The sequence below is a fragment of the Uranotaenia lowii genome, chromosome 3 (genome assembly GCF_029784155.1).
Source record: "Uranotaenia lowii strain MFRU-FL chromosome 3, ASM2978415v1, whole genome shotgun sequence".
NCBI classification, from domain to species: domain Eukaryota; kingdom Metazoa; phylum Arthropoda; class Insecta; order Diptera; family Culicidae; genus Uranotaenia; species Uranotaenia lowii.
The window spans coordinates 199,545,005-199,563,453 of NC_073693.1; the positions used below are offsets into that span (position 1 = coordinate 199,545,005).

Below are 18,449 nucleotides of genomic sequence, written 5' to 3' on the forward strand. Positions count from 1 at the left end.
TTATGAATTTTTTTTTCCTTAAAGTGCAATAAAAACCCTACAAAATGACATTTTTACTTTTGATTTACGTTATTTCTTTGCGGAGAAATGATCTATTTTATCCGACCAGATTCTATGTGAAACAGACTTTATACAGAATTAATTATTTCATATCAACCTAATATGTAAAAGGCTTGGTATGTGTGTATGTTCGAAATGGACGCGGAAACTACTGAACAGTTCGGCGTTAAAATTGGCGTGGAGAAGTTTTTGAGGCCGGGAATGGGTCTTACGAAGTTCGGAGAAAGGGGGGGCATCATACTAACTTAGTGCAAAATTGAGTTAAACTTCTTGGGTAATGGAAGGGGAAGAATGGAAAGAGAAAATGGAAAGGGGGTGGGGCTTCCATACAATGTTTTTCCATTACTCAAGAACTTTTCGAGCAAATGGAATCAAATTTGGCGTGGGAGAGTATTTGAATACGAGAAATGATTGTAAGATAAATTGAGGCCCCTACATTCTGTAAGCGATGAGATATAAATAGGAAAAAGAGGCTTTCATACAAAATTTGTAAATCTTGTGATTGTCAATTTAAAAGATCGTCTCATTATGTCAAAACGCTTACGTTTATCAACTTTTACCAATAATCCATTGAGGATTGTAAAAATTTTGTCAATTTTTTTATTAATTTCATATGGAATCCCTTCTTTTTTTGGATTTGGATGGGGCTGAAAGTATTAAAGAGTTCATTCCTGGTCTCAAAAATGGCTAAACACCAAGCTTCACTTTGATTAGTTGGGTAATTTCCGATAATTGTACGAATTGTGTCAAATTATTGTTTATTTTGTATGGGAGTCCTCCCCCCCTTTCCGGGATCGGAGGGGTTTGAAAGTGTAATAGCAACCATTCCCAGTCCATAGTTTCCGAAAATTGTTCAATTTGTGTCAATTTTTTGTTAATTTAGTATAGGAGCCCCTCTTTTTTGGATTCAGAGGGGTTTGGAATTATTATAAAAATCCATTCCCGGTCTTGAAAATGGATACAAACCAAATTTCAGGGTTGATTGGCTCAGTAGTATCCGAAAATTGTTCGAACTGTGTCATATTTTTTATTAATTTTGTATGGGAGCCCTTCCCCTCCTCCTTTAAGTTGGCGCTGTTTGAAAATATTTTAGAAACCATCTCCGACCGAAATTTTGTATAGCAGCCCCCTTTACAAAAACGGTTAACGTATAGAAAACTTTAAATAATCTCATGACATTAAAAATTTTAATGTGAACCAAATTTGATCAAAATCATTTGAAAATTGTTCGAGTTCTGATATATTTTACAATGAATATGTAAGAATCCTCCCCGTCCCTCCCCCTCCTTTCCTACAAAATTATTTCTAAATACAATTATCGGTTCAAATACATCAAAACCTGTCCACCACCATTATAAATCATTTAATTACCTCAAAATACGTGTGTGTGGGAAATTTCATAAAATTTACTAATAAATTTAATGGATTGTGTCATATTTTATCCAATTATTGTATGGGAGCCCCCCCCTTCCATAATTAGAAATTTTTTTTTAACAATTATAGAATCCATCTCCGGCCCGAAAACCCTGATATACCAACTTTAACGATGATCGATTCTGTAGTTTCCGAGTCTTTAGGGAACAGACAGACAGACGACAAACATTCATTTTTACATTATACTTTATAGGTTTTTTCGGGTATCTTAACCAAGGGGGGGGGGGGGGGAATGATTAAACAATGCTTCGATTGAACTACAATTTTTTTTTGTAAACATTTATATTTCGGATTTCATTCTCTACAAAGCATTCATTCTACAGGTTTTTGCTAAGCTAACGTAATAATCAAACCTCACTTATCCGACCCTCTGCGTTATATAAGCCACCATTTTCATACAAGATCCATGTATTCAAAAAGCCAAGCTGGGTTCTACTGTATTTATAGATGCGTTAATACAAAACAACCCTTTTCTTCAACAACAGGCTAGGGAAACAATTATTTCATGAACGCTACCACGAACCCTGCAGCTTTGACGGCGTGTGGGAAGGCTTGCTGGAGCAAAGTTTGAGCCTGTACCAATGATTCAGCCGAAAATTCCAGCTGCGTTACCCACGATTGAGGAGCCACTTCCACCACCCCAAAAAAGTTCACCACACCATTCATCTGAGAGAGATAGTTATAGCAGGAGTACGCACTGTTCGCAAAGTTGAAAGCCATTGTCAAACCGGCAAACAACCGGAAGTAGATTCCCGGTTTGCTCCAGTCCCAATCCAGGGGGTTGGGGCTCTTGAATTTGATCCAATTGACCGTGTAGTTCCCGCCAGCGTAGATAACTGCTCCGAATATTGTGAAGGCCATCGTGCTTTGAGATGCAGCCGTAGATTTGACCAGCGTGGACCACGTGAAGGGTAGCAGTGCCCCGGCTGCTCCACCAGCAAAAACCCCGAACCAGGTCATTTTGCTCCATTCCCATTGGCGGGGAAACCAGTTCTTTTCCGAGCTCGCTCCACCCAAATATGCACCAAGGATCACTCCGGTTCCAGCTAGCCCTAGGATCCCTGCGGTAACACCTCCGAGGGCTCCTCCGCCTATAACGGAAAACCAAGTTCCACTATCCTTCCAATCCCATTCCCACGGCTTGGCGTTGCTATTGTAGATGAGTCCTCCGAGATATGCGGTTCCGAGTATCGTAAGCGGAATCAGAAACGCGAACCGCCCATCGGGATCGACCATATCGAGAGGAGAATTGCCGGCGTATTTGTAGGGACTAGCATACTGTTCCAAGGGATCAACCTGCAGAAACCGGCCGATGTCTGGATCGTAGAGACGAGCGTGATAGTTGTATAGACCGAGTTCTCGATCAAACTCTTGTCCGGTAAATAAGAATATGCAGCCACTTCTCTGATCTGCTTCATACTGACGCAGTATTTGTCCATAAGGCATGAAGTCGTAAGCCGCAACGACACGACCGTCCAAGAGGACGACACGAATAGAACCTTCGTGATCTGTTAGGACGTTGAAATACTTGGCTTCTCTATAGAACCCGATTAGTCGATGGTCATCGTAAATATAAAATGTTGCAAATTTGTCAATGGTTTCTCCGGAATCGCTGAGTAAGGTGTAGTAGTCTGCTAAACACTGACCTTCGTTGTTCCTCATATAGTATCGTTCAGTTGAGGTGCCGTCTGGATATTTTACACATTTTTGAATCCGCTCCCCAGAAAAGTTGTATTTGATGTTTACCACCGCACCGTCCGACATATCAAACTGTGAGGCTCGATTAACCAGTTTATCATAGGTTATTTTACAGATATTTTTATGCATCGCTTCAGTAACGTTTCCATTTTCGTCGTAGCTCATACGATAAGGACCTCGCTCCACGTAGTCTTGAATGAGCACCGATTGAATGCGATTACTGTACGGTTCATATTTGAAATCGTACCATCGGGAGCCGGCTTTGAAGCTTCCGTGATTGCCATTGGCATCGATTTCGTAAGACTCCACATCTCCCGGAATGGTTCCGAGGGATTGCACGAAGCTTTCGTGCAGAATTTTAACTATCGCTCGCCAGTGACCCGAGAAGTTTGCCAAGTGTTTGCGGAATTTCGGAGACAACGCTCCCAGACTGCAATCGGAATCCGTGCCGATCCATCTGTGGGAAGAGAGCAATCGCCAAATGTCCTTCGCTAAAGGGATGAGACTCTCTGCAAAGCTTTCGCTGTTCATCGGTATGTGCCATTTTTGGAAGTGCTGGATGAACATATCCTCTGTAAGCTCGATACTGTTAGCAATACTGTACAAAATCAAATTTTCCACTCTCCTAAAGTAACATGCGTTTTCTTCTCGCGAATCAATCAACAGGCATTTAATGTTTTCATCCAACAGGCTGACTCCTCTTTTTCCGTGAGAGGAATCCAAATGTCCATGGACGTCGTCAACAATGATGAATTCGCCCTCAACCAGTTCGTTCCACAGATCTTCACATTGCGTTTTTTCAATTTCAGCGATGTCTACAAAGCTACGAATAGTTAACGGTTTCAAGGAAAACCCGGCATCTCCCGTTTGGTAATACTTGGCACGTAGCAATTCATCGTGGTTGCCGTAATCACATCGATAGCCCCATCTGTTGGTGAAAACCTGGTTGAGCGCCTTTTGAACGGAAGTTTCTTCAACCATTGATGTCGGAATGTCCGAAAACTTCAATGGGTAGAATGATTTGACCACATTACCATTTTTATCGATAACTTCTTTCTGTTGGAGAATTTGGTAATATGTCTCAGCTTGAAGTTTAGATATTTCACTGCTTATTAAGCTGCTCTTTTGAAGCTTAAACACTTCCGAATCACATTGGTTGACCCATTTTGCTCGGAACTCAACCGCGTTCATCTTTCTTCCACCGTATTCGAGCCCGCCGTAGCTGTTCTCTCCATAGCTGATTGTTTGAGCAAAAAACGGATCATCGATACCGGTTGGGTAGAGGGCTTCGCTGTATTTGAACTCTCGCTCGAACACTTGTCCATCGTTGGCTTTGTGAAGCTGTTTCACAAGTAATCCGGAAGCGTTGAAGATATTTTGAATGAATCTGAATCTGTCCGTGGCAACACCAATTCCAATCAAATTTCCATGCGGATCGTAAGTTCGGATCAGCTGCAACTGGCTCTCTTTGGGATAGAAAATTTTCGAAACTTTCTCTTTATTGTAAAAGTAGCGCATACTGCCCATTTCTTTACCACCCAGTTCGTCCCGTTGTTCAATGAGCAAACCGCATACATCAAACATTCTCATCTCAACAAGGCCGTCCGAGGTTATTTTACGAATTGTCTTTCCTTCTTTGTGAACCACTTCCATTTGTCTGGACACTCCATCACAATGTTGATGATTGATTTCACCTACGCTGTTGTATCCATAACAAATTACCGTACCCAAGTGTTCTTTGCGAACCAAACGACCGTTATCGTAATGATATTTGATGCTTCCTTTATCGGGACCGCTTTCTTCCGTCAACTTACCGTTGCTATCATAGCTATATCGAACAGACCATCGTCTTTGAACAAGGTCTGCTTCGTCAAATTTCCAAGGTTCCAACCGCAAAAACGTTTGCGCTTGCTCGTGATACTTCGGTGTAAGTTTCGCAACCAAATTGTTCCTTTCATCAAATTCGTAAGTCGTAAGCTGATGATTAGTACCCATTGCTTTCACATATTCCGCTACCTTGTTACCACGACTGTCGAGGACACGAGTCTTCACCACATCCGTCGCATCACGAAAAGCTACTTTGTCGAAGCCTCCTTCCGATGGAAACAGACGCTCGAGGATGTCAGCGCATTCGTTCCGCTTCAACAAGCTTTCTGCAGCAAACGGCCCATTGGCTCGGTGAAATTTTCCAGGCAACCCGGTTCGAATTCGTCGAGTTGTGGGCGCATTTTCGTAATCGTATTTGAAAAACGGATAACCTTCGTGGGAGGGATTAAGATCCGAAACCATGCCGCTCATTCCGTTTTGATCTATGTTGGAAACAAATTCATCGTAGAAGCGAATTAGTGGAGCGTTTGGATCAACAGGTATCCTTGTCCAAACGGTTCGATGAGTGGGACGACGGATAGCGTCGTATACTGTTTCCTGCACGTCAATTTCATTTTCGGAAGTAATTTTGAGCTCTTGGATTAACAGCTCGGTTTGATCTAAATACTGTACTCTAAGCAATGGTTTCGAAGCTACGAAAAGATTGTTGAGTTCAAGCTGGCCGATAAATGTGAATGAAATACTACGATTATCAACCGTTGAAGGAGTACAACTGTCAATCAGGATTTCCCCATCAATGAACACTAAAATCCGGTCTTGGAAGCTACAAACTAGTAGACTTCCGATTGATTTAACACACATTGGATCTGATAAAAACACTAATTCTGATACATCAGCTTTCATTCTCCTAATGGTTAACCCCAGTTCACCAATCGCAACACAAACTTTAGACTCTTTTTCTAGGTCAAAACTACAACCGATTGCGAAAGAGCTCTTCAATAAATCGGACTGCAACAACTTCATTTCAGTAGGTTGATTGCCACTGTGAAGAAGTCTGTACGAACGTACTTCGACATTCGAAATGTCGGATAGTTTCCAATGCAGCGCCACATCGATCCCGCTGAATGATTCCAAAAATCCGTCCATTGGATCAATCTGAACCTTCATCCTCAGCCCGTGACTATTGAACTTAGAAGAAAAAACAATCATCGATCCGAGATTGCGTTCGAAGTCAGTTATCAAGGACTGTCTTCCACATACATTGTAAAAGTACCGTTTCATCTGTCCGTTGGCTGCGATTTCACCGGTAAGATTCCCCGTTAAGTCGTCATAAATTTTGGCCTTCAGATTAAAGTCAGCTGGAGCGCACCAAAAAAAATCTACATCGATCGAAGCTCTTGACACTACCTTGAAGGATATTTCTGCATGATCTTCAACGTCTTGAACATCTATTCTAACCAGCAACCAATCCTTCAACTTTTTGATCGGCGTTGCATGGGTTGTTTTACCATTGACTTCGAATTGAACTGCGGACAGTTCCGTTCCAATCTCAAAAGCTTCAATAGAACACCTCATCAGACAAACGAATCTAAACGAAACAGCACAAGGCTCTGCTCGAACTCGACCAGAGAGGTAACCTCCTTTCTCAATCCGCAGATAGCTTCTTCCAGTGGCGGCAAATTCATCCCGCACAATGGTTCCACTAGAGTACTTCCAACCTCCCGGCATGACCTCGTACTCCTCAAAACCGTGGTAGATGACCTGTCCATCTTGGCCACGATACGGTGAACAGTCCACAATCTCCAGTCTCCCGTTGCGTCCGCACAAAACACTGCTCGTAGTATTAGTTGTTGTCGACACGCTGCGTGACCTACTGTTGTATACCATCTTTCCATCTTCATCGTAGTACTCTTCCGACTCTGCACCGTCGCTCGACGAATACTTCACCCATCCGTAGCCTTCACCCGATTGAGGAGTTTTGCACGTTTGGTTAAAAAGCAACCCAGCTAGTGGATCAATGGTTGGTTGTGAGTAGTAGTAGTCGTTGCGGAAAATAGTATCATCTGTGTGGAGCGATGATCGGATCAAGACACGGCAGTCGAGCGTTTGCTGTTGGAGTGCCACATTTCGGAAGGTTAGGATATTTTTGTAGCTTTCATCGGCATTATCGGTGTGCCTCAACGTAACCAACTGCTGATCGGTAACCGATAGGAGTGATTCATTGCTCGGGAGATCGATGATTTGGTAGTTTTTGCTGTTGGAACCCCAGATTATACACTTGAGCTCATTTTCAGTTTGATATGCTATGAAATAATCTGTTGGAAGGAAGTTTCTCAATTCTGGTAGGTGGAGTTGATGGAGACAAACTCCATTGCTGGAGAGCAAATTGAGGAAATTTTCATTTTCATGGATCCGTAGATGATTTGTAAGCTGAATTGACTGTTTGAAAATCAGTGAAAACCACCGTTGACCATCGTATCGATACTCTAGCTGACCACAGCGAAAACCGTCGGAGGTTCTGCTAAGCTTAAACGCTCCACTATTGATTTTCATTCCGAAAAGCCTCAGTAACTCGTCGTAACAAACGCGAATTTGGTCTTCTGTTGGGTTTCTATTTTTTGGTAGGTCTTGTAGAGAAATTTTTATTTTCTCATTTTCAACAAAGGCTTTCGTATCAATTGTCAAATTTTCCAGCACCAATTGTTCTTCAAACTTGGTAATGAATTGTTTCAAATTTGCCTGTTTAACAACTTTGAACTGTTCGTCGAAATGATTGAGGCAGATGTTCAGCTCAAAAGACGTTTCATAAAGTGCGACGCCAGTAACAGCTATTACATTGTTGAAAGCGTAAACACACGAGGTTTGTAGAGTCCTTTTCAAAATCGATCGCTGATCATCTGAGCAGTCCAGTACATCGATAGCGTCCATCGAGCGTTCTAAGGGTAAATTATCCAGTAGTAAATGACACTTTAAGCTATTTCTTAGGGAAAATCGGATCAACCATAATTTCTGATCATTGCAAACTAGAAAAGCCTCATTCGATGTTGTTAAACAAATATCTTTCCCTGTACGCAGCACCTCTGGAAGTTGTTCGTTATGATAGGATTGATCACTCCAGCGGTAGAGACATTTAATCTCTGAGTGACTATAAACAACTAGAAAGTTGTTTCCGAACTTAAACACATCGTCATTGTTCATTGAATACTTCAAAGTATTTCTGTGCCACTTCCCATCACCAATTTCCAGTCGGAAATGATGAATTTGCTTCATTCCACTTTCATGCACCAGTGCTGCTAGAATGTTCGTTTCGTCTACCACTACTTGATAGGTTGCTATCTTCTGCTGACCTACCCGAAGCTTTTGCACTATTCGCCTCATGTCCCTATCGTAGAGTTCCAACATTAGCTGGGAACCGAGGAACTCGATGTAGGTCAGCAGAACGAAACTTCGAGTGAAACTAACAGTTGGGTTCACTTCAGCAGTGACTTCTTTGGCTGGTAGCTCATCAAACAAGTGATCAAGCTGATCGTACTCGAAGCCGAACAAGCTTCCATCGGGCAACACGATCTCTTTCAAGTTTCGCGTTTCAGCTGAAGCGCTCCCGTAAGAAAACGCTAGGCGTTCTTCATCCTGCTCTATAGATTTCAGGTAGCGATTGGAGTCCACTACTTCGTATTGGAATTTGAAGGTGTTCTTAAATTGTGGTGAGCATACTGAGAGCTGTTGCAGAAATTTTGACGAGAACGGTGAACAAAAAGGGTGGTTTTGTAGGTCGAATACTCTTGAAGAGCATTCGCCTTTTTGCTTGCTAGCGTATGAGAAGTCAACTTTGTTGTTACAACTATCACGAATCGAAGTCAGATGAATAGCGTTGTTGAAGACGTGCTTTCCGATAACGGTTTCTTCAGTTTCGTAAGTCATTTTCTGCAAGTACTTTTCAGTGCTGATCTCAGTTAAATACCAAGCTACTACAAGATCTTTTAAGCCGTTTGAGTCCACAACTGTCTCAGCAAACCATTCCCGATGACGAACGCTGCGTTGAAGAGCTCCCTTTTTACCGAAACGGTATCGAAAACATTTCCCTTCGATAATCCATTCTTCGTTACCAGGACGATACTCAGCCTTCAAAGGTTCTTCTGACCCCGGGACTTCAAAGAGCTGCAGGTTTTCTTCACCTTCATAAGCAACCAACCTCACTACAATACCATTTCTCCTCCATCCATATTGGCGTCTCCCGAAAAGTGAATCCTCCTGCATAAATATGCAGTTAATCTCCAGCTGCCATCCGCAGCCTAGAACACCGAAAGAGTCGTCCATCCGGGAATCCTTCGGCTGACAGTAGATCAAACTCTGAACCAAGTCGACTCCGGTGGGGTTGCAAATTTGAACCAATGGCAGGACAAAACTAAGCTTTCCAGTTCTTACGTCAACACAGTTGCTAAAACTTTTCACCGTTATGATGTCACTCAGAAGAAGTGTTTTTGGGGAGGGAAGTGTCTTCTTCGATAATGGGATTTGAATTTGTTTACAGTTTTCGGGGAGTTTTTCTTCAAATTGAACTGATTTTTTCAGGGTGGACCTCATTTTATGAGTTTTTACCACATTTGCTGAAAAAAGCTGTCCTTTAACTTTTAAAAGAATCGATACAGCTGAGCCTGGCAACTTCAATGCACCTACAACCAACCCACAGCGCTCTTGAATTACAAGATTTGATAACCTCAAACATGATCTCCATTCGTCGGTGTTAATATAAACAATACCCTGCGAAGTTGTCGCTACAATTTTGCTGGATTCAGCGTTGTAAAGATCTGATTTAAGTTGTCCTAAATGACTCAAATATTCCGATCTGACGTAGTTGGCGTTCTGAAAAGTGTACAAAGCTAAGCCATTTGATTCAGACACTATGATATCTCTAAACTTAGTTCCAGATTTTAAGCAATGTATAACACTAGTTTCTACATTGATTTGGAACACAAAAGTTAAATGGTAACTTGGGTCAAAGCTGAAAACGCCTATCTTTCCTTTTGAATCACTTAAGATTACGTATTCTTGGTTGTTTTCAGCTGAAAGAGGTCTTATGAAGATGCCTTTAAGGTTACCAAAATCACTCAACGTGAACTGATAAAAACTATTTTTCAACCACAGTATCGGATTCGAAGTTTGCTTCCTATTCGTAGCTTTCGTCACAAACTTGTAGAACTGAACTTTTCCTTCGGAATCCACAGTAGCCGCACCAACCTCCTCCGGATTGCTGTAAAATCTGCCAAATTCACAGACCTCGAGCTGACATTTCTTCTCACCCAGTATTGAAAACTTCTTTTCATTCAGGTCGAGGTTACCAATCACCATTCCCTGGTCAACATGCAACAAAAGTTGAACCATTCCATTTCCCTTTTCGATTTGATAACACTTTTTCACTAATCCGGAAGCAACGAACTCAAACAACAGTTCCCACCTTTCTTCAACATGTTTGAAAACAGCAAGAGATGCACCATAATTCGTGAGCACGAAACATCCACCAGTAGCTGAACTCCAAGTTATCACGGATTGAACTGGACAATTCCCAATCGGACTTAAGGGATAAGAAAGCTCAAATGACTCATTCTAAAAAAAGAGAACAGAACTACTGAAACAAACTGAAACACTTTTCCAAAAACGGTTTCTTACATCAGGTGGCATTTTTCAAGATTATGCATGCGTCTCTCTTGAACCTGTCCTTCTAAAATCCTAAAATGATACACACATTTTTAATATTTTTTTCTTCTAAAAAAAACAAGACTTCTTAAACAGAGACTGCTTACCGCTTAGCTTGTTAACTGGAAGACGATAAATGGGCCCTAAGAGAAATCATCTGAGCCTGGCTTATCAGCAGCGGTTGCCTACAATATTATCGATAAGACGCTTCTTTCAGCGCGGCAGCAGCTGATCTGCAGTGATAAAAACGGTTTTATTGGGTCATACTGTACAGGTTCAACAACCATGCGCTGGCCGAATTATTGAACACTGAACGTGAGATTTTGTTGGTTCCGAGGGAAAAACGAAAAAAAAAACCAAAATACGCGCGTGCAGCTATCTTAATTTGGTAAATTGAGCGATATAATTTCGATAGCTCTCAGTACCGAGATTAGAGATTTACAAGGGTTTAAAGATAAGCAACGAAAAAAAGCGATATAACCCATTGCAATCTATGTATGTTTAGCGAAGAAAAAAAGCAATTTTAGCGACACATTGTAGATTAAACTTGAGTTTGCCTTTGAATTTGTATTTTGCCGAGTGAAATGTGATTTTTCATCCTCAAAACGGTAATTGAAAATGTGTTTAATCAATAATTCAACCAAATCATTTCGGTATCGAAATTTGAATACAGCGATTGCACCAATATCTCTGTTTCGAGAAAAGCGCGTTAAAACAAAGTTTAACAACTCCAAAAGCTCCCAGCAAAAATATTATTTTTGTTGAAAACGCAGGTTTCAGTGGTGGAATAGAGTTATCTTTATTCGTTTTGTTCGTCAAGTCCTAAAATAACTACTTATAACATAAGCGATAGCTATTTACATTATTCACTGAAGTGATATCTTCACTTATTAGTTTTCTCATTTTCGTGTGATATTCTGAGCTAACCACTCAGAATATCTGGCAACACTGGTGAGTTACCACGAACCTAAATTGAGTTGTTCGGGGCTTCACAGTGTGATGATGTAAACATTTGTACCGTGTTTACCATCATCAGCTGTCATCATCAATCATCACCGCTGATGTTTCAATTGCGAATTGACTCAAAGCATGCGGAACCAAACAAACTGTTTTGATTTCGCCGACGGAGCGGCAGATTTCCACTGCCGAAACCGTAAGTATCAACAATTTTGTTTTCTAAATTTCTTGAAAACCAAATATCATTCAGATAACTTTGTACTATCAAAATGCAGATCTCCAAACGTACTTTTTGACCCAGCTAAAAATTTCATTTGTTAACATTTGGGACTTTAGGCTAACAACCAACTGCTCCCGATTCATAAAATTGTTACAGAATCCGAAAGAAATGACCGACCTGGAACTTTGGCGACGACCTTGAGTATGAAAACATGGACACGAATTGGAACTTGGAACGTTTTAACCCTTGCCCAATAAGGCAAGCTGGCTCAACTTGCTAGAGAAGCTAGCCGCCTCAAGCTTGGAATTCTGGGACTGAGCGAAGTCCGTTGGCGTAACATTGGAGAACACAAGACACAATCCGGGCAAGTCCTGCTTAACTCTGGCATACGAGGAGAACATGCTACTCGGGAACGAGGAGTTGGTTTCCAGTTAAGTCCACAGGCCTACGCGGCCCTCATTAGATGGGAACCGACAAACGAAAGAATAATCGTAGCCAGATTTAGAACACGGGTTAGAATCCTTACAATGGTCCAGTGTTATGCGCCAACTAACATTGCCGACTTGAAGGAGAAAGACCAGTTTTACAGTCAATTGAACAGCGTGGTAGAGAGAATTCCGAAGGGTGAGACTCAAATCCATTTGGGCGACTTCAACGCAAAGATTGGTTCCGACAATCACGACCTTGAGTGCATCATGGGGCGCCATGGCCTAGGACAGATGAGCAAAAACGGAGAGCTGTTTGTAGAATTTTGTGGCAACAACAACATGGTGATCGGTGGATCGCTCTTTCCCCATCGACCAGCACATAAGGTCACTTGGGTATCCCGAGATGGCCGAACAGAAAATCAAATTGACCACATCTGCATCAGTCGAAAATGGAGAAGGAGCCTTCTTGATGTCCGCAACAAACGAAGCGCAGACATTGCATCTGACCATCACCTCGTCCTTGGCGAGATACGACTAAGAGTTGCGCGTGTCCAACGGCGCAAGGAGAAAGTCGGGTGTCGATACGACGTCCGCCGGTTGGAGAATCCAGAGGTGAAAAGGGCATACGTTGAACAGCTAGACTTGCGAGCCTCGGAATTGCCGACAGACGGAACAGTCGAAGAACAGTGGTGTGGAATTGAGAATGCCTTTATCACGACGAGCCATGGTATTCTCGGTGAAGTGTGTGGAAGAAGAAGTGAATTGATGTCGAATGAAACTTGGAGGATGGTCGATAATCGGAGAAAGGCGAAAGTCGGAATTGAGCAGGCATGTACCGGGTCAGCCAAAGCAGCCGCCCGCTTACGATATGCGGAGCTGGAAAAAGCAGTTAAACGAGCTGGTAGACGAGACAAGAGAGCCTGGACAAACTCCCTAGCCGAAGAGGGAGAAAGAGCCGCCGCCAATGGAGATATCCGATTATTTAATGACATTTCTCGCCGCCTCAGTGGTGCAAGGCTAATACAAGAATTCCCGGCCGACTGGATGCAGGTCTCGAAAAAAGGAGACCTGACGAAGTGCGGTAACTGGCGAGGCATATCGTTGATCTGTTCAACCCTCAAAGTACTCTGCAAAATGATCCTGAACAGGATCCAGGAGAAAATCGACGCTACATTCCGACGGCAACAAGCTTGATTCCGATCCGGACAATCATGTGTAAACCACATCACAACGCTGCGAAACATACTGGAACAAATCAAAGAATTCCAGGACTCTCTTCTGCTGGTTTTCGTTGATTTCGAAAAAGCATTCGACCGACTTAACCATGAAAACATATGGGCGGCTCTAAGGCGACGAGGGGTCCCAGAGAAGTCCATTTCATCGAAGCACAATACGAGGCTTTTTCGTGCAAGGTCTTGCACGATGGTGTCTTGTCCGAACCAATCCCGGTAACTGCTGCGAGGATTGCCAAGGAATCCTTCAACAATGGAGCATCTGAACGACCTTGACCTGGCTGACGATATTGTTTTGCTCGCCCAAACACAACCGGATATGCAGAGAAAACTCGATGACCTCACCGAAAGTTCCAAGGCAGCAGGTCTGAAAGTCAATGTCGGAAAGACCACGTCGATGGAGATCAACACAGCAAATCCCTCCAGTTTCATGGTAGCTGGGCAACAAGTTGAGAAAGTGGAGTGCTTCCAGTATCTGGGTAGCCAGATAACGCCTGGTGGTGGTAAATACCAGGAAAGACATCGAAACCCGGATCAGAATGACCCGATTTGCGTTTGCGAGTCTCCGAAACGTTCGTAGAGAGATCTGACGTCAACAGTCGTGAGTCGACAGTCAAAGGCGACAGTCAAGAGTCGATAATCGAGAGTAAACAGTTGAGAGTCGACAGTCAAGAGTCAATACTCAACTCAACTCAAACGTCAAATCCGTTTTGCTGTACGGGTGCGAAACTTGGTGCACATATGCGGTGACGATGCGAAAACTGCAAGTATTTGTAAACCGCTTCCTGCGGAATATCATCCGCGCTTGGTGGCCTGGCAACTGGATCTCGAATGAGGAACTACATCGTCGGTGTCATCAAAGGGCGCTAGAAATTGAGATTGGGGAACGTAGGTGGAGATGGATTGGGCACATGCTGCGAAAAGATGAGAACGAGATTTGCACAGAGGCGCTAGATTGGAATCCAGAAGGACATCGAAGAAGAGGCAGATCAAAAAACTCGTGGCGGCGAAGTCTAGCCGCTGAAATTCGAACTATCGACGAGAATCTTGACTGGGACCAGGTGAAGACGCTGGCTCCGGATCGTCAACAGTGGAGGTCTTTTACCATGGCCCTATGCACCGGAGGATCGGCGCGGGATCATTAAGTAAGTAAGTAACTTCTTTATTTCTTGACAGATTTCGAAAGTTTGAAAAGTATTCAAATGTTCATTAGAATACAACCAGTAAGTGTGTTGTAGTAAACCTAAAATAAACCTTATAAAATTTCGTTGCGTCAATACTTTCTGTGAATTCAAAAGCATATAAAATCCTGAAAGCAGTTGGCATGTGTCTCGTTTTTGGGTACACATGGTAAAAAAATCTTGAATATAACCGGTGAAGTTAGAAAATTATAATCAATAATCAAAAACTACATTTTGTCACCTCGTTTTTCAGTTACCAGTCTGGCGTAAATTGCATGAAAACAAAAATCACAGATTCACCTTTTAAATCTAGTTTCCATATGCTGAAATATAATTGTTTTGCATCACGCGTTTGTTATGAAATTAACTTCATCCATTCGAACATTAATTTTCATGATTTCAGTAAGTAGAATTTGTAGTGTAGTATTTTCTACCCCTAAATATATGCTGCACCATTTTGCTTTTTCTTTAAAAACTGTTTTTGTCAGAAAAAATGTAAAATTTAATTCTAACAACTCCTAAAATTACTGCTTTATGCGGAATGGAATCACAAATATATAAAAAGTCATTCAAACGATTTCATTCAATTTTTCATTAAAAACAATTTTATTTGCAACTTACCCCTTTTTCTTAGTAGGGTGAAAATCGCATGTTTTTTGTAAATTTAAAAATAACTGGTACCCAAAAGCAATAATTTTTCTGGCCACGTCATTTTGATGTCCCATTAACCTTAAAACTTTTGATGTCCGAGCAGTATGATTATTTATCTGTGGACATTAAATTTTAGAAGCCATTATTGAAGTTGAAAAGTGTGGTAAGATGCCCCAGTTGACGGTATCTATGCGATGCTATCGGTACTGTAAGCGCCCGAATGTATACTTTGGATTTACAAACAAAAATTAAATATTATCAAGACATTATCAATTGAATTGGTTACCTATATCAATGAAACACTTATCATTTGTAAATCGGATGCATTGATAAATTCCGTAATTTTCCAATAACTACCATATGAAGGAAGTCATAAGCTAATTTTTTCCTACATCTAGGTCATCGACACGCTGTGGAGGGAATAAAAATGATGCACATTTTCCCCCTGATCAGTGGCTCATAATTTCAACTGTCAACGACACGATGTCTCCGGCTGGTCACAATTCATTGCCGATGTGAGGCTCAACGTCTAAACACTAATGTACCTTGACAAAAATACTGGATTCGTTCAATGAGAATCATCAACCGCATTTGAGTTTCTAAACGAGGAAAGAAATTCAAAGTAGAAGGAAAAGGGTTCAGAAACACGTCTTGTTTAAACTACTGATGGTTAAGTTTATTTTAAAAAAATCAAAATTCTTTGGTACCGTCAAACGGGGCAACATGCAAAAGTAGGGTTAGATGCAACATTTGTATACCACAACACTCATTCAATTTTTATTTCAATATGCTGTAATAAAGTTATTATTGAATGATTACAAATTGATGATGACATAGTTTTTAATATCGTAAAAGAGTTTTTTAAAGTTTTTGATTCTTATAAAAAATTTAAAAATCGAGCAATAGATGTACAAATTTTTACATTTTTCGATGCCGTAAAAAACTTTACATGATTTTTTCCTTAATGATATCATCTACAAACTTTATATTGCTTTCATTATCCAATACCAACACTGTTGGTGTATGAATATTTTTCGAACAATCACCAAATTTTTTTAAATAAAAATTTTTATAATTCAGTTAGCTGACTGGGGCAAAATGCAACAAAATACAAATCAGAACTAAATCTCATAAATCGCGTTTCCATATGCTGGGATCTGATTGTTTTGCATTATGCGTTTGTTAACATTGAAATTTCAACCATCCTAAGATTTATTTATTTGATTTTAGATAATTGAATATTTTGTAGTATTTTTTACCCCTAAATGTATGCAGCAGATTAACACTTTTATCTTAAAATCATTTTTGGCAGAAAAAAATGTAAAATTTAATTCGAACAAAACAAAACATTACTACAATTGGTGTTTTATGCGTTATGACATCACAAATTTTTTAAAAACTATAAAATTTCAAACGTTTTCATTTGATTTTCCATTAATTACAGAGTTTGTTGCAACTTACCCCTTTTTCTTAGTAGGGTGAAAATCGCATGTTTTTGTAAATTTTAAAATTACTGGTAAAACCAATAATTTTTCTGATTACGTCAGTTTGGTGTCCCATCAACTTTAAAACTTTTGATCTACAAGAGGTATGATTATCTGTAAACACTAAGATTTTAGAAGCCATTGAAGTTGAAAATTGTTGCATGTTGCCCCAGTTGAAGGTACACAAGTTATTTCAATAGATTTCAAAATTTTTCTTATTTTTCAAACAAAGTTGTTCGAAATTATGAACAAGAAAACATTCCTAAATGCGCAGCAAACGCAAGTCAATGTGGACGCCCGCAAGCTGATCTTGGAACCCACCATTCAGTGATTATTAGCCGAGTCGAAAGCAAAGTGCAACGGTCATAAATCGATTTGCCTAAGTTTCACAACCATATCGTATATTCAAATAAGCATCTTCGAATGACGAGAAGCTGGAGAAGCAACGGGGAGAAAGAGTTATGAACGACACAGCAATCCATTTCGTGCATTCCGCAAGAACGGTTAATATTTATGCGAAAATGATCCGCGCCAACGGAAAATTCGATTGGAGGTTTGCAGCAACATATGGTTCGTGTTCTCAGATGCTTAAGGTTAGAGATCATATTTGTTTTAAAAAAGATCAATGAAAAATAATATGAAATTAAAACGTCTCTCGCTTTTTTATTATTTTCAATATGAACACTATCAATTAGAAAATAATTAAATTAATTTGCACCTTAAAAATAATAGGATAAACTGTCGAATGCAAGAGAGCAGTAGCTCCGTGGCCCCACTTTATAGTTCAGCAATTAAAACGCTAGAGACCTGCCTTCTCTAGCATCAGGATAAATCAAGCAACTTCACCTCGCTTCGCTCACCAATTCGTGTCAATCGAAAACGTGGCTGGAAATGATACCCGGTAATCGAATGTCTCCATCGGTTTCTGTTTTGACCGGTTCGCTTCAACTATAGGACTTACTTCTGAGCGAGAAGATGTTTTGCATATGAAGTTTCCAAAGACACACCGCGTATCAGATTGATATTCCAGCTAATTGAATGCCGGTTTCAATTAAATGAACCGCGCCATGGCGCTTACAGTTAAGGTGAAACGATTATAATGGTGACATTTTTAGTTCTCCAATTGATTGCATCTTTTTAAATAAAAGAAGAAAAACGTGAAGTAAAAAAACCAAAAAAACAATTGGCTAAACAGATCCATGATTGACCAATCTACCTTAACTTTGGCGACCCGCGAAAGTCGCCCCCGCATCAAACATGCGGTGATGATTAAACCAAGAGTCACAAGGAGAAGCGTAAGATCAATCGCTGTAAATCACCGTTGAAGATCATCTGCTAATGGGTCAAGACGAATTAGTTGGCAGCTAATGAATGGCGGACGTGCTAAGATTACCATAAAAGTTGGTTGGGTTGTAAAAAAGTGGGGTTAACTTCCAAATGACAAAAAATTCGAATCAATTCGATTCGAAATGTATTGAGAAAGAGACTTTCTTAGTAAAAAAAACAACTCTGAATATTCTTTAGTAAATTTTCTATTTTTTTTCCTAATCAAATTAAAATATGTAAACCGGTTCCTCTACAAT

At 40.7% G+C, this 18,449-nt stretch overlaps 2 protein-coding genes across 2 annotated transcripts in view; both read right to left on the minus strand.

Moving 5' to 3' along the window:
- The window catches only part of LOC129758367 (cardioacceleratory peptide receptor-like), a 309,792-nt gene that overhangs the window by 174,663 nt on the left and 116,680 nt on the right, over positions 1-18,449 (minus strand). The gene's annotated exons all lie outside the window — the stretch shown is intronic.
- LOC129758364 (uncharacterized) lies at positions 1,797-10,814 on the minus strand. The gene is made up of 2 exons (XM_055755865.1): positions 10,687-10,814; positions 1,797-10,623 (listed from the first exon to the last, which is right to left on the minus strand). Exons 1-2 carry the CDS (start codon positions 10,696-10,698, stop codon positions 1,993-1,995), a joined length of 8,643 nt encoding a protein of 2,880 aa, XP_055611840.1. The 5' UTR covers positions 10,699-10,814; the 3' UTR covers positions 1,797-1,992.